General features: G+C 40.1%; 1 protein-coding gene across 3 annotated transcripts in view; it reads right to left on the reverse strand.

The window, feature by feature from the left end:
* The window catches only part of ttc7b (tetratricopeptide repeat domain 7B), a 32,106-nt gene that overhangs the window by 9,775 nt on the left and 6,566 nt on the right, over nucleotides 1-15,765 (reverse strand). The window contains exons 6-19 of one of the 3 annotated variants that reach the window (XM_049595808.1): nucleotides 13,852-13,973; nucleotides 12,898-12,976; nucleotides 11,917-12,092; nucleotides 11,648-11,711; nucleotides 11,392-11,529; nucleotides 10,978-11,166; nucleotides 10,700-10,817; nucleotides 9,454-9,511; nucleotides 8,844-8,916; nucleotides 8,515-8,675; nucleotides 8,308-8,424; nucleotides 6,545-6,642; nucleotides 5,738-6,022; nucleotides 1,502-1,552 (exon numbers count right to left, since the gene is read on the reverse strand). In XM_049595808.1, coding sequence (XP_049451765.1) covers nucleotides 1,502-1,552; nucleotides 5,738-6,022; nucleotides 6,545-6,642; nucleotides 8,308-8,424; nucleotides 8,515-8,675; nucleotides 8,844-8,916; nucleotides 9,454-9,511; nucleotides 10,700-10,817; nucleotides 10,978-11,166; nucleotides 11,392-11,529; nucleotides 11,648-11,711; nucleotides 11,917-12,092; nucleotides 12,898-12,976; nucleotides 13,852-13,973 — 1,729 coding nt within the window. The remainder of the gene's footprint in view (nucleotides 1-1,501; nucleotides 1,553-5,737; nucleotides 6,023-6,544; nucleotides 6,643-8,307; nucleotides 8,425-8,514; nucleotides 8,676-8,843; nucleotides 8,917-9,453; nucleotides 9,512-10,699; nucleotides 10,818-10,977; nucleotides 11,167-11,391; nucleotides 11,530-11,647; nucleotides 11,712-11,916; nucleotides 12,093-12,897; nucleotides 12,977-13,851; nucleotides 13,974-15,765) is intronic. The other 2 variants (XM_049595809.1, XM_049595810.1) reach the window with 2 other exon arrangements.

Consider the following 15,765-nt stretch of genomic DNA (forward strand, 5'->3'; position numbering starts at 1 on the left):
TCATGTTGCAGTATGTTGAAACAAGACAACACCTACTGTTTCCTACATTTAACTCAGATTGAAATTCTAAATAACTTTTTTGCTTAGTGATAACGTGACAAAGTCATCGTCTAAAAATGTATCTGTCTGCCAACTTACTCAAAGGTTAAAGGAAACTGTCTGCTGAGTTGAGGCTTTTCATCAATCTCCCCATTCATCTGTGTCCGACTTGTTTTTTCCATACATCCACCCCTTTTGCTAACACCGTTCTCATCATGTACCTTTAGGATTATATCTCATACAGGAACATGGCCTTGACAGTGAAAGAATAAAATACTTTCCAGTCAGTGATTAGTCAGGCAAACAGTTGGAGAAAGAGGAACAGAAGTGGTGTTGCGTATATGATTCATATGGATTGCTTTCACTTACACCATTTTGTGTCCCTAATAATCAACTCAACTCAAAAATAAATAAATAGGTAAGACAAAACCTTGAGACTTCAGTTTTTAATGACTGTATAGAAACAGGTTTTCACTCAGTGACATCTACATAATTGCTAACAGACTATGAGGAAGCTTCCTGTTGTGATTTGTGCCTAACATGTGGACAGTTAACACAGCAACACATGCACTGAAGCTGCTCACTCCATTAAAGGAATACACTGACTTACTGGGAAAAATGCCACTAATCACCACATCATAAAATGGTTAGGGTGTGGTTTCCCTCTGTGTTCTCAGTGTAATGCACATTTTAACAGCAGCAAGAGTTTGTATCCATAAAGTATGTCCACTGAGCTCAAGTGTTAGTATAAACGGCAGTAAAACCAACTAAATCCGGAAAATATTACACATATTTCTCTTAAACAAGATTCTCAGTGGGGTTTCCCTCATTCCACAATGGCTTGTTAAATATCAATGGATTACACAACTTTGGTAAAATTGCTGTAAACCGTTGAGATCATTTGTAACTTCTTTCTCATGCTGTCAGTAAAGTTAGTATTTGGCAGTACTACAGCTTCATTTCACAATTGATCAGTAGTCCATGCAGGGAGCTGCGCCTTTCTCTCCTTTCTGCTGTTGCTCTGTGAGCATTTGTTCTCTCTTTTGCTCTACTGAAAAGCATAAACACGTCTGAAATGGTACCTTCATCTGCCTTTTAAAACTCAATGTGTTGTTAGTCATTCCAAAAGCTCTACAACAAAATCCAAAGTTTGTTCCCAAATACTTTCTAACCGCTTTCTTCGGACAAATTGAAGAATGTGTTTTCACAACACTGTATTTCCTTTAAGTCGCTGTATTCCTTTAAATCCTATACCATCAACCTGATAGAAATTCAGTACACTTCTCCTGGAAACTGGCTGCAGACATTAAGTTGAAGCAGAGGATATATGCACATATTTTGTCCGGATATTGTACATATATCGGAACCTTGTCGGGAAAAAGGAAGGTCGACATGGACCAAAGGATGGACAGAACAATGGATGGGAAAAGGAGGGTCAGATGGAGGTTAGATGGCTACTTACAAACAGAAAACATGGAGGAAAAACCAAGAGTGTTAGCGTCCTGAAGGCCGCCTTGAGAAAAAGGAGGGATGGGAAAAAAACAGAAAGACGATTGTTAATGATTGAAAGAGAGGAAGAGACAGAGAAGAGATATCCAAATCATTACGATAAAAAGAAGAACTCTGGAAAGGAAGACTGCAGAGCATGTATTCCCTATAGTCACCTTTTAGACCACATTGCATGAGACAAGCTGCTTCCACTTGTGCCATTTAATCTGATCAAATAAATGCTTCACCTACCAGCAAAGGTGCACTTTTACCTTAAAGTTTAATTAACTAAAAGCATAACAGTTGCTCATCTTTCTCTGCTTTAGAACTCATATCCACAGAGATTACCTCAAAAAGCTTTTTAATTGACCGACAATGAACGCAAAAAAAGTGCTCACTCACCAAAGTAGTAAACAAATGCAGAAACAAAAGAATCAAGTCAACTTTTCAGTAACTGTGGCCACTGGGATGGACTTATCTTCATGGTTTTGAATAATATAATTATTGTCAGGCTGACTGAGAAAAACCATGTTCTGGAGATAAAAAACAACAACTGTAATTTTATAATGCAGCTAAATAATTTAACTACATAACAACCTTTATTTTCCAGTACAAGCATCATTAGTAGAGGAGATGGCAACAAGGAGAGACAACATAAGGTTGGAACTGGGACACAAGACAAATTAATGTTGGCTCAAATGTAAAATCCTCACAGAAACAGAGAGAGAGAGAGAGAGAGAGAGAGAGAGAGAGAGAGAGAGAGAGAGAGACAGAGAGAGAGAGAGAGACAGAGAGAGAGAGAAAGGAGGGGGATGCAAAATAGTAACAAAATCCAGAGAAAATCGGGTGGGAGAAGCAAAGAGATGTGAAGAGACAGTAAAGCCGTAATATGTAAAACAATCTTCTGTAATATCAACCCAAGAACCCAACTGATCTCGAAATCCTGGCTGTATTAACTGCGAGTGTGGAGTTCAAACGTGGGTGCGTCATGTGAGTAAGTTCACCGGGACCTCAAGTAAGTCGCAAAAAACGCAAAGCAACTGCATCAAATCCATCAAGGCTCAATTGCACTCTTATCCACAACCAGAGCATTTGTTTTACATGGTAACATGCAGCAGGGCTGAGAACTAGGTGTGCCTGTGAAACACATCCAGTACTCTGTAGGGTTAGTCAATTTAGTTTTAAACACATGGTCCATGCTTGTGAGGTTCAGACAACAAGTCAAATCTGAAGGTACAGTACAGGCCAAAAGTTTGGACACACCTTCTCATTCAATGCGTTTTCTTTATTTTCATGACTATTTACATTGTAGATTCTCACTGAAGGCATCAAAACTATGAATGAACACATGTGGAGTTATGTACTTAACAAAAAAAGGTGAAATAACTGAAAACATGTTTTATATTCTAGTTTCTTCAAAATAGCCACCCTTTGCTCTGATTACTGCTTTGCACACTCTTGGCATTCTCTCCATGAGCTTCAAGAGGTAGTCACCTGAAATGGTTTTCCAACAGTCTTGAAGGAGTTCCCAGAGGTGTTTAGCACTTGTTGGCCCCTTTGCCTTCACTCTGCGGTCCAGCTCACCCCAAACCATCTCGATTGGGTTCAGGTCCGGTGACTGTGGAGGCCAGGTCATCTGCCGCAGCACTCCATCACTCTCCTTCTTGGTCAAATAGCCCTTACGCAGCCTGGAGGTGTGTTTGGGGTCATTGTCCTGTTGAAAAATAAATGATCGTCCAACTAAACGCAAACCGGATGGGATGGCATGTCGCTGCAGGATGCTGTGGTAGCCATGCTGGTTCAGTGTGCCTTCAATTTTGAATAAATCCCCAACAGTGTCACCAGCAAAACACCCCCACACCATCACACCTCCTCCTCCATGCTTCACAGTGAGAACCAGGCATGTGGAATCCATCCGTTCACCTTTTCTGCGTCTCACAAAGACACGGCGGTTGGAACCAAAGATCTCAAATTTGGACTCATCAGACCAAAGCACAGATTTCCACTGGTCTAATGTCCATTCCTTGTGTTTCTTGGCCCAAACAAATCTCTTCTGCTTGTTGCCTCTCCTTAGCAGTGGTTTCCTAGCAGCTTTTTGACCATGAAGGCCTGATTCGTGCAGTCTCCTCTTAACAGTTGTTCTAGAGATGGGTCTGCTGCTAGAACTCTGTGTGGCATTCATCTGGTCTCTGATCTGAGCTGCTGTTAACTTGCGATTTCTGAGGCTGGTGACTCGGATGAACTTATCCTCAGAAGCAGAGGTGACTCTTGGTCTTCCTTTCCTGGGTCGGTCCTCATGTGTGCCAGTTTCGTTGTAGCGCTTGATGGTTTTTGCGACTCCACTTGGGGACACATTTAAAATTTTTGCAATTTTTCGGACTGACTGACCTTCATTTCTTAAAGTAATGATGGCCACTCGTTTTTCTTTAGTTAGCTGATTGGTTCTTGCCATAATATGAATTTTAACAGTTGTCCAATAGGGCTGTCGGCTGTGTATTAACCTGACTTCTGCACAACACAACTGATGGTCCCAACCCCATTGATAAAGCAAGAAATTCCACTAATTAACCCTGATAAGGCACACCTGTGAAGTGGAAACCATTTCAGGTGACTACCTCTTGAAGCTCATGGAGAGAATGCCAAGAGTGTGCAAAGCAGTAATCAGAGCAAAGGGTGGCTATTTTGAAGAAACTAGAATATAAAACATGTTTTCAGTTATTTCACCTTTTTTTGTTAAGTACATAACTCCACATGTGTTCATTCATAGTTTTGATGCCTTCAGTGAGAATCTACAATGTAAATAGTCATGAAAATAAAGAAAACGCATTGAATGAGAAGGTGTGTCCAAACTTTTGGCCTGTACTGTATATACTGTACAGGATTGGTGGTTACTATCTGTAAACATGCTTGCCAAAGAGAATAAAAGCCAACACCAGATTCACTCTCATTTGGCATTTTTCCTTACTATACTTGCTTTTTTGACACTGTGTCTTTTGGAGGGTTGCTGTTTACAGTTGGATAGCTGGTCGCTTCCTCTTTATAAAGCTCTGATCTTACCTGAGTGCTGTGGGGGTACACACCCATAAACAAATGAGAAGAAAATAAGAAAGTAGAGGGCAGAGTCTCTGCAAACAAATACACTTCTATGGGGTCATTAGTGATGAGTGAGTGAGAGGGATTACTTGTATAAGTCTCTAGTTTATTTTTTAGGAAAATCCTGCATAGTATATCTTTAACATTAACCTTGTCTAAAATCTTACTGAGAATAGGCTACGTAAAATCTTTTTATAAATATATATATATATATATATATATATATATATATATATATATATATATAATGCCAAATGAGAGTGAATCTCTCAGTCTCACTATTCTCTCATATATATATATATATATATATATATATATGTACTGTAGTAAACTAGCAGCAAAGGCCAGTAACACCAGACTGGGTGTGGTGATCCTGATATGGGTGTTTTAAGAATATTCTGCCGACTATATTCTGCATAGGAAGCTGCAGACTGCAGCAGCACCTGTGACTGGTAGACAAATCTGTTCCTTGTTAGCTGGAGAAACTCTGGACACTCTCTACAATATTTCACTAATATCATATGGAAGAAATATAATAAACTCACTGTTGAGTTGCTACAGAAGAAGGTTTGTCATTATACAACATTTCGAACTTGATTACATGCACACTGGAAATGGGTCTAAGTGTATATCCTGCTGTAATGTTTTATATGCAGCAGCTGACAAGGAACCTATTAAAGGTTATCGTTTCCTTGTTAGCCGACGGGAAGTAAACAGGGACCAAAGCTGTTGCCTTGGCAACAGAGCAGCACCGAAACTATATAACGTGATAACATAATACTTAGATTACACTTTCCTATTTGATGTAGTGAGTGCTTTAATATATTTAAAATATGAAATACAAATATATATAATGTAATAAAACATCCTACATCAGGGAGTTCTCAGTTTCTGATTTTTGACTATGTACTAAAAGGTGAGCCTTCTACTTGGGATACTGGCTGTAGACTAATATTTTTAACACAGAGCACCAGAGTAAAAAAAACACACACTGGGATTGCTCTTGTTACTTAACACACAAGTTAATCAATAAGCCAATCTCCCAACAACTCGCTGTATTCTTTTAGTTCACTCTCCACACCATGCTACAGGCCGGTTGGATGTGGAGGTGGATTACTATTGGAGGAGAGTTGTCGAAGAGCGACGTGGTTGCAAAAGGAGTGAGTCCTTGTCTTGGTGGGCGCAGGAGGAGGAAGAAGAGGAGGGGGTGGAGGAGGGCCAGGAGGGAGGAAAGATGGATTTTTGGGTGGAGGGAGAGGAGGAGGCTGAAGAATGAAGACAGGGGAAGAAGGGGAGGACAGCGGGGAGGAGAGGGAAGAGAAGGTGGAGAAGGTGGAAATGGTGGATGGGGAGGTGGGGGAGATCGGTTCAGAACCGGAGTGAGAAGAGGAAGAACCTGAGACTAAAACAAACAAAGGAAATAAAACAGAAATGAGTTAAATTAATCAAGGAATAAAGAAAGGGAAGTCACTGGTTCTCAATCTGCATATGCTTTAAACAGTATCTCTAAAATTCTCATTCACATTGGAACATTTATAATTTTCGTGACAACTAGTGTCACGATAACTCCAAGATAAAGCAGCAACTTATCAAATAGAAACAAAAAAGAAAAGAAAAATAAAGTTACTAAAGTAATATTGGAGCTGGAATAAATAAAACAAATAGTGGGAAAGGTTTTCTCTGATATTTGTAGATATGAGGAAGAACTGATTAATATAAAAACAAGATAGAGGAAGCCATTTCTCCTTCTTGATGCCATTTTCATAATCAAATCATAATTGGCAAGTACAAAAAGAGGTAATAGGGTCACAATTAGAAGAGAGAAATGAGTCATGTTTATTAAAAAAAATCTCAGTTTCTGGGTGGAGATCTCGAAGGGTTCCTGAGTAGGAGTGAATGTTTGCATGTGTGTGTGTGTACCTACCGGTCTCTGGGTCACTGAAGTCAGGCAGAGTCATGGCGTTGAGCTGTCGTCTGTCCGCTATGGCTCTGTCCAACAAACTGCTGCCACGCCCAGAATCACTGCCATAGACACGTGTGGACACACGGGCACATATACAAACACAGACAGACAAAACAACACCTGAGCTGCAGTGTTTTTGCATTAATATAAGCAAACATGTTTGCCAAAAGCAACAGATTGATAGATACAACCATTTAGTTTATCATAATGACTTGAGTTTATCTTTTATCTCAGACATGTGTTAGGATGTTACATACCTTGACATGTTTCGGTGGAAACTTTATCCCTATCAGCTGATTGACAGATCAGCTGATGAAGATGCGTCACAACCACCACCAAGTGACGCTTCTGAGGAAGGCGGAAGTTTCCGCCAAAACATCTCAATGTATGTAACATCCTAACACATGTCTGAGATAAAAGAACTAAAGTCATTGTCAGAAACTGAAGACATAATGAACACCATTGAACCATGTAGTTTATCGTTTTGTTTTAGTTTAAGCTTTAGTTCAGTCAACAGAAGCTCTTTCCAAGTTCAAACTTAGCCGAGATATGACAAAAGTGTTAACTAAGTGGAGATTTACACATCACTACATTTAAAATTGGTTGCACCACACAAACTAGTTCTTAGGTGGAGATTAGTTGTTACTTAATATTAACACCCAGCAACTGCCAGGTTTAACTGCTACGTTAGCACACTAGTATATGTATGACCTGTTTAGACTGAAGACTAAAAGATGTAATATGAAATATGACCAAGACATCTGACATGACCCTTGATCAAAGTGCTGTTTAATAAGGATGTAAACTAGATTAGAAGATGTTAAACGCCATTTTACAAAAATAAAATTATATTTTGAATTATAAAAAAGGGCAACACTGTTCGATTAAATGACTAAATAGCATAGGTTAAAGGGTCAGTTCTCCCCCAAAATTAAAAATACATATCTTTCCTCTTACCTGTCATTTTGGTGTGAGTTGCAGAGTGCTGAGATGTCTGCCTTCTCTCCAGTGTAACGGAACTAGATAGCACTCCACTTGTGATGCTCAAAGCACCAAAAATATGTTCATAAAACTCAACAGCAATGGAACCATGACCCAGTTACTTAACATAATCCGCAGACCTTCTTGTGAGCAGTTTGATGTAGGAACTATTTTCTTTCTGCTGAACCACACCTGCCTAATGTATCATCATGCAGAAGTCAGCATGCGTCTACTACCAGCTCACCTAGCATCACTGAGCAACCTAACATTACAGTTTCACAGATGAGGACACAATTGATGTTTACATCGCACACTGTCAAAGGCATGAGCCTCTTGTGCATGAGCAGATGCACGCTTCCTTCTGCATGGTGATGTGGTTGGCGGGTATAGTATAAACATAAAAGGCCCTCTCTAGAGCCAGTGTTTGTTATGACCATTTCGGGCTACTGTAGAAACATGGCATGCTCTATGAAGAGGACACGCTGCCGATGTTGGTATGAAGTGCTCTTTCTAGACTAAGGAAAACACAACGGTTCCTAGTTTCAGGTTGTCATACACCCATGAAACCATAAGTATGAATGTTGTATTCCATTGCTGCCAACAAATCACCCTGCTCCTTTAAGTTGTAATGGTGCAACCTGATTTAGTTAATCACTAGTTTGAATGAATGAAACCAAAACAAATATCAGGACTGGTATTTGCATTTGGGGAGAGTGTGTGTGTGTGTGTGTGTGTGTGTGTACCTGGGGTTGGTAAGATTGTAAAAGCTCTTCCAGATCTGCAGCATGTGTTTACATGTGAGCAGAGCTTCCTCTGGTCCTCTACACATCGACTCCAACTTCACCTTGGTATACAGCAGACTGCAATACACAACACACAAGATGACATGGAAATAAAAGACACTTTGCGTTAGCTTTAAATGGAGTGTTGTGGTAGCGTGTGAGACTCACTTGAAGTTTTCAGGGTACTCGGACAGAGCCATCTCTATAATATTGAGAGCATCGTGGTAGTGTTTCTGAGCAGAGAGCAACAGGGCCAGCAGATGAAGGGAGTGGACGTCATCCCCTTGGAGCTGCAACGCCTGTCGTACATAGCCTAGTGCCTCAGGGATCTACACACACACACACATACAAACTACTGGTTTTCACTATAGCTGGGGTACAAGCACCATGTAAAGTGACAGATGTGTAACTTCCTAATGTTTTCTGACTTTCACTGTTCAGTATCCATGCTTTTGATATGTACATTAAGCTCTTATTATTACTGTAGACTGTGTTACCTGTCTGGACACGGCAAGCTGCAGGGCCAAGTAGAACGCTGCTAGATGGTCAGTGGGAGACAGACTCTGAGCTCTACAGAGAAAGATATTTTGTGTGTTCAGACATGCTGAATAAAAAGTTAAATAAGATTACATGAAAGTTTAAAGATCCCTGTGGGGAAATTGGGTCTCTGCAGTAGCAGAACAGTAAAAGGGCAGTAAAGAGAGGAAAGTAATAGTGCGTGTAAGAAATCAAACCAGAGGATATTTAAACATTTAGACACAATTCAAAACTGTGACACCATATTAATAAGCATGATGGTGGAATATAAAACATGATAAGATATATTACAGCATTATAAAACTTACGGTATACTCCAGGAGGAATAACCACATTTATGTGAATAGTATTAATATTTAAAGTACAGGAAAACCCTCACAGATGACAAACTGTGCTAACAGACATGGGGTTCAACTGATACAGGTAAACACAATAGATTGATAAGGTCCTAAATTCAAAACCGTTCCCATTTTGTTAGACTGAGAAGCAGTTTTTTGCTGTGACAAAATAATTCTGAGGGAGATGTGGGTGTGAAAGAGAAAACAGAGAGCAACATGGCTCAGTCCCAACCTCTGGAAGGCTCCCAAAGCTTTCCTCTGGTACTCCTCCTGTGTGCTTCGCAATGATGCTACAGAGACGCAGAGAGACAGAGTGAGGGACAGAAGGAGAAAGACAGAATGCAGTCAGGCACATTATACAAGAATACAAGTAGTGCTACAGTCAGTGGAGTCAAACAACAACAATATTTAATGTAGTATGTGAAGTCTTGATGTGTCGATATGTGAAAACATCACGTAGAGAATGAGCAATAAAAACTGATGTGAGCTCTGTCTGGATTATTTTCTAAATTTCACATGAGATACATGACTTATGGCAATCTCCCAAGTTTTCTACTTGTGTGTGCCACACTAACTGCTAACTTTTTAAAAAGATTTTCTTTGGCTTTGCCTTTATTTGATACAACAGTTGAAGAGCGAAGGGGGAGAGAGAGGGGATGACATGCAGCAAAGAGCCGTGGACTGAAATTGAACCCACAGCCGCTACGGCAAGGACATAGCTTTTGTACCTGGATGCCCATTCTACCCGCTGAGCTATTGGGTGCCCCACGCTAACTGAAATTTTAATCCTAATGTTAAAGTGTCCCTGACTGTCATCGTTTCTTGTCAGGGATGTACAAGAGCATACCTGTAGATTTGGAGGGAATTCATTTTTTAAGAACATGAAAAAACCACATTAATACTATTTTTGCTAATCTGATCCAAACCATATTTGAAGGTGCTTTTACAGATGTGTCTCAGTCCAGACACTCTGGATGCTCAATTCGAATTTCAAATGTCTTTGACACAACACACGACAACTATGTCAAATCCAGAGTGACAGAAGCGCTGAGCAGATCCATGCTACCACAAGCACAGCGCTCAAGAGGACAACATGAGGAGCAACATGCCATGGACAGTCATCAAAATAAATTGTTTGGGGGGCGAAATGATGGAAAGCTGCGTCACCAGCGTAGCTACGCAGTTACTGACACCTGTTGTTACCACAGCAACCCATGCAGATAGGTTGGTGATGTCTAGACACAGAAATCTGATCTGAAACTTGTAAGTAACAGTGTGGATGGTCTGTCTTCAGGATTTGATTGAAGAAGCAATTCTGATTTATCTGTGGTCTGAATGTAAACTAAGTGTTTGATGCTCAAAATCTTCTGGTGGAGAATCCCCAAACCCGCTGCTTCATATGTGCCCCCCCCCCCCCCCCAAAATATTAAAACGAAACCTACGCCCTTGTACAAGAGCACACGCACACAGAGACCTACCATCAGTGGCTTTAAGGCTGTAAACCAGCCCGACGGCCAAGAAGCCTTTGGCTCTGAACTCAGCTGCTTTCTCCCCCATATCAATCACCATCTTTGCAAAGCACTCCCCCTCGTCCAACTGGATTGTGGGAGCAGACAGATATATAATGAGAGAGAATGGAGAGAAAAAAAGAGATTTCAGACTAGAATAGGATGACTTAGAAAAATACAGGTGTTCAGGGAAGGGCATTACCAGAGCAAATGCTAAGATGCTAAGATACTTCAGCAACTATTCTCACCCAGTGGAGAGGGCCGATACATAGTTTGACAGCCAGCAGTGGGATGGTGGGGTCGTCTGGCTTCAGCCGAATACACTCCTTAAGGACCTTAACGGCACGAGCTGATTTCCCAGCTGCCATCAGTGACAGGGCGAGCTGGTACCACAAGTGGAACTCCTCAAAGGCAAACTTCATGGCTCTCTCCAAACACTAGAGACATCATAGTCAGGGCACATTTAATTCCCACATTCAGGGTTTCTGTAAGCTTTGTCAAGTTGTACAGCCATTTTAGAGCCAATTGGATTGTAATAAAACATTTATTTGTTTGGGGAAATGTGAAAACAATTAAAGCGTGATTATACGTGGGTGTACTATAGGTGTGGGCTTTAACACTTTTCACATTGTGACTACGCATCCCAGAGAGGGATTACTCACCTCTGACAGCATCTCATACTGCCCTCTCCTGCCTAGAGCTATAGTCAGCAGGTCGTACACCACAGAGGCAGACTGCAAGCTGATGATACGATCATTGTTGTGTTCGGGGATTCTGCTCAGGACAGCGTCACGGTTAGCCTGAAACATACATATAAATGTAGAAATAGAATTATTTCAAAGTTTCCAAACCCGAGTTGAGGATCCGGAGCTTTAGAGAGGGGTCTGAAACATTTTCCAAAGACTGTTTGTGTCTTACCATGGACTCACTGATGAGCAGCAGCAGCAAAGCTTCTTCTGTGTTCTCCTGAGGGCAAAACAGACTGAGAGAGAGAGAAATGCACAAAGAGAGTCAGAAAGATGGAGTTGGACAAGGATGAGAGGGAAAGGGAAAGAGAAACATTGAGAAAAAGGTAATAAGGAGGAGATGAAGAGAGCTGCTGGTGAAGAAGTACATTGGCAACAGTCTATTTTTAGAGCCATGTTGGCTATTTTCCCCGCGTATTCCAACTTTACATTATCACTTACTTCTCTCCTGAGTACACCCGTGGGCGTCGGCTTAGGCTGTAGTTCTTGCTGTGAGTGTGTCCCTGCCGTGTGGGATCGTCCAATGGCGACACAGTGGGTGGGTCTTCCAGAGGAGACCAGTAACTCTGTTCACACATCCCTCTAAGCAAGATCTCTGCAAGCTGTCTGGCTATGGTCTGCATTCACAGACACAAACATACACATACACACATTTGGCAACGATACTCTGGCACCAACACAGCAGCAATCTGTTTACTTGGGGCTCACTTTGCTTCTTATATAATTAGAATACAGTTAAAGATTTTACCTCTGAACAGCCTGTTATCTGGTACAGGCAGAATCAAATATTAAGTCTACTTGCTTGGGATGGCTTTACATCGATACAAATCTGCACGCAAGTTCAGGTCAGCCCTTACAGTTTCTAACAGACAAGAGGCTGGACGAGAATTTTTTGTAAAACTTGGACATATTCAAATTTTACAGATTAAAGCAGAGTGTAAATAGCTAGGTATTAGTAGGGAAGCACCAACATTTTTAAAGGAATAGCTTGACATTTTGGGAAATACTATTATTAGCTTTCTTGCTGAGTGTTAGATGGGAAGATCAATACCACTGATAAATATGTAGCTTGCACCAGCAACTGCTCAGCTTATTTTAGACAGGAGTCAAAAGTAACAAACTCTCCCAAACAGCACCTGAAAAACTCACTAATTAACACACTTTCTTTGTTTAATCCTTACAAAAAAATTAAGTAAAGAAGTTGGGGGTGAGACTACTCCTTGCCTGGATGAGGATGTCCTGAGGTTGCCAGGCAACCAGCAGGGACCTACCAAACTCTGCAAGAAAGCGAATACGTGAATTTCCCAAAATGTCAAACTATTCCTTTAAGTAAGCCAGAGGAGAAGCATGAGAGAAGTGATATCAAAACATCTCCTTATGTCAGAGCAAAATAAAAAGCCAACCTCCCATCCCATCCCTCACCATGCGCAGGCTCTGGGTGGTCCTGTTCTCAACAGCCCGAAGAATCTCCCGAAACCGGCCCACGCCTCGTGTCAGGTTGCTATGGCAATGCAGCACGGTAACAGGAAGAAGGACACTTGTCAGAGTCTGTAGTGTGTGTAAGTGTGAATGCAAGATACTTCAAAACAGACGTGTGCATTATCCATACTGTGTCCAAAACACTTCCAAGTTTCTATCTACGTGTAAGTCAGTGAGAACATAAATATTTAGTAGCATGACTGGCAGATGTTTTTTTTGAACCACACCTTTGCCACATTGCAAGATGATACAGAAAAAAGCAGGTCTTAAGGTGATGTAAAGCAAACTACATCTTCAACAAAAATGCTCACATGTCTCAGGACTTTGATGTTTGTCAGTTTTTTAGGATATTTAATTCTGTGCTGGGCAATTTTGCACGTTGGCAGCTTCAAATGAAAACAATGTTTTTAATGTTATTATGGTTGGAAAGGTATAAGGAGATGTTAGTGAACTACATTTTCTTTTTATAATTTCCTGTGATGAAGTCTAAATACCGGACACCAGTATTTCATTTTATATGAACAGGAAACATTTATAGTGTCTTCATGTTTTAGGTTCCTTCTCTTTCCCTCTCCTGACACTGAAGTGGAGCCATTGCACAAACAATCAGCTAGCCCTGTACAGAAAAGCTACTAAGACAGAAATTTGACAGACTTCATTCAGCCCCCTGAAAAGTAATTTCTTTCTGCTACAGCCTTGAAACTATCTCTGCTGTAGTTAAAACAACAACATGGTGGGAACTACTTTCTGCCGCACTGTGTATGTAACTTATCTGTGTTCACACTTTCTGCTTTCATCAACCTGTCAACAGCTTTCTAACTACAAAGTGGGTGGAAAGTGCCCACAAAGGGTTTCTTTCTCTCATGTACCTATCTATCTACCACCACTCTTTCTTACCCATTCTTGAAGTGGATGACATGAGCTCTTTGCAGGCCTGTCTCCAGGAAGTAGCCCAGTTCCAGGTCCTGGGCAGTTGGGCCGGGCTTTGGGCTACGGTTCTGCATTCCAGCTGACAACGCCTGCAGAAACAGACATACAGAGATAAAGAAAGAAATACAAAAGCTTACAACAAATGCAGAGAAAATTCTGCTGAAAGTTTGCTGAAAGCTGATCTAAATTAATAATGTGTGAAATACTAATACTGACTACTATTTGTCAAAGTACATCAGTGCAGTAAACTTTTACATAGCGGAACCAAAGATTGGCTTTTATGTTTGATGCACAGCTGCAGCTAACAAAATGAAAAGAGGGTTAACTAAAAATAATGAGCTGTGGTGGTGAGTCATCAGTGTAGCAGCTATATGTAAATAAGAGACAGACCAGATTCAGTCTGTGTGTATAATCTTGGACAGGAAATTCTCAGGGGAAACACTGGGACTGATATAATTTCATGACAGTAAGATTCAAATTGGCTCACTCACACTATTTCATTTCCACAGTGGCCTATTTAACAAATTTAATTTATTTATGCATGAGAAGTGATAACTAAGCAGGATACAGATGATCAGGATTCTGTCTTCTGCAGCTAATAAAGTATGTACAAGAGGAGCTACATGAAAAATGTACATTTATTCAGTACTAATAACACATAACTTTATCTGCCTGAATTTCTGTTTCTTGTGTTGGATTAATAATCCAGTGTTGTCATGTTGAAATTATGATAGGAATATAATAATTAGGCTATGGCTGATAAACACACCTGTTGTTGGGACCAAGTCATTGTTTTGACACAAGTAAGTCTCAAGTCTTTGCACTTGGAGTTTCAAGTCTTAAACAAGTTATAACGGGCTCTTCACCAAATGTAACGTCATTTCAACAACAGATTAATATAATAACTTTATGAAAATCATGAATGCTTCTCAGAATTTGTCTTTGTTAAAACAAGTTTGTTGGAATATATTGCATCTGTCTGTAACTTTAGACCCGCATGTTTTGCATTATGCAATTTGTTTTGGTTTTTTTTGGTTGACTTTTCTGTAGTTTTTGTATGTGAACAAAATTATCTTTGGAATTATTTTTATGTAACATTAGTTCTTCACGGTTCTCTCCTTTATTTTATTTATTTATTTATCTAACCTTTATTTAACCAGGAAGTCCCACTGAAATTGAAATCTCAGAAAGGTGCAGAGGTAGGCCATAAGTTTTCCCAATATTGCTTTAAAGATAAAAATATAGTGGTGCTGTTGTCAGCCAGTGGTCAATGATGTACAACCCACCAAATCATGCAACTTGATTGGATGCTGTTGGATCTGGGGAATTAAATGTAAACTTTCTGGGAATGACCAGAATTAAGGTTAGCTGACTCATCTGAAGGGAAATTAAATTATTTCTGACACACTTTCAAATAACATGTCTTTGGATGTCCTTCAATTTTGTCAAATTGAGTCTAAAGTTATCAAATCTGTGACTTAAGTCCAAATTATGTGGCTCATGCCCACACCTCTTGTGAGCACACTGAGGAGAAATGTTACTAACAAGGGCTGTCAGATCTCAGAACATGTAATTACATCATTTCATCAATCAGCAATGTGTTGATGTATTAGTCAGTAATTGTTTTGTATAACAGATTAATCATCAACTCATTTTTCAAGCAAAAAAGCTAAAAAAAAAAATCTTTGTTACCAGCTTCTCTGTTGTGAAGATTTGCAGCTTTTCTTTGTATAATGTGATAGTAAACTACTTGAAGACTTCACTGTGGGCTTTAGGAATTTATGAAGTGTATGTCTCACAGTTCTTTGACATGTTACATATATATGAAATGTACAGCTCTGAACCCAGCCTGACTATGAAATATTCCTATAATTTATGATG

This window comes from Epinephelus fuscoguttatus, linkage group LG14 (genome assembly GCF_011397635.1).
Source record: "Epinephelus fuscoguttatus linkage group LG14, E.fuscoguttatus.final_Chr_v1".
Classification (NCBI taxonomy): domain Eukaryota; kingdom Metazoa; phylum Chordata; class Actinopteri; order Perciformes; family Serranidae; genus Epinephelus; species Epinephelus fuscoguttatus.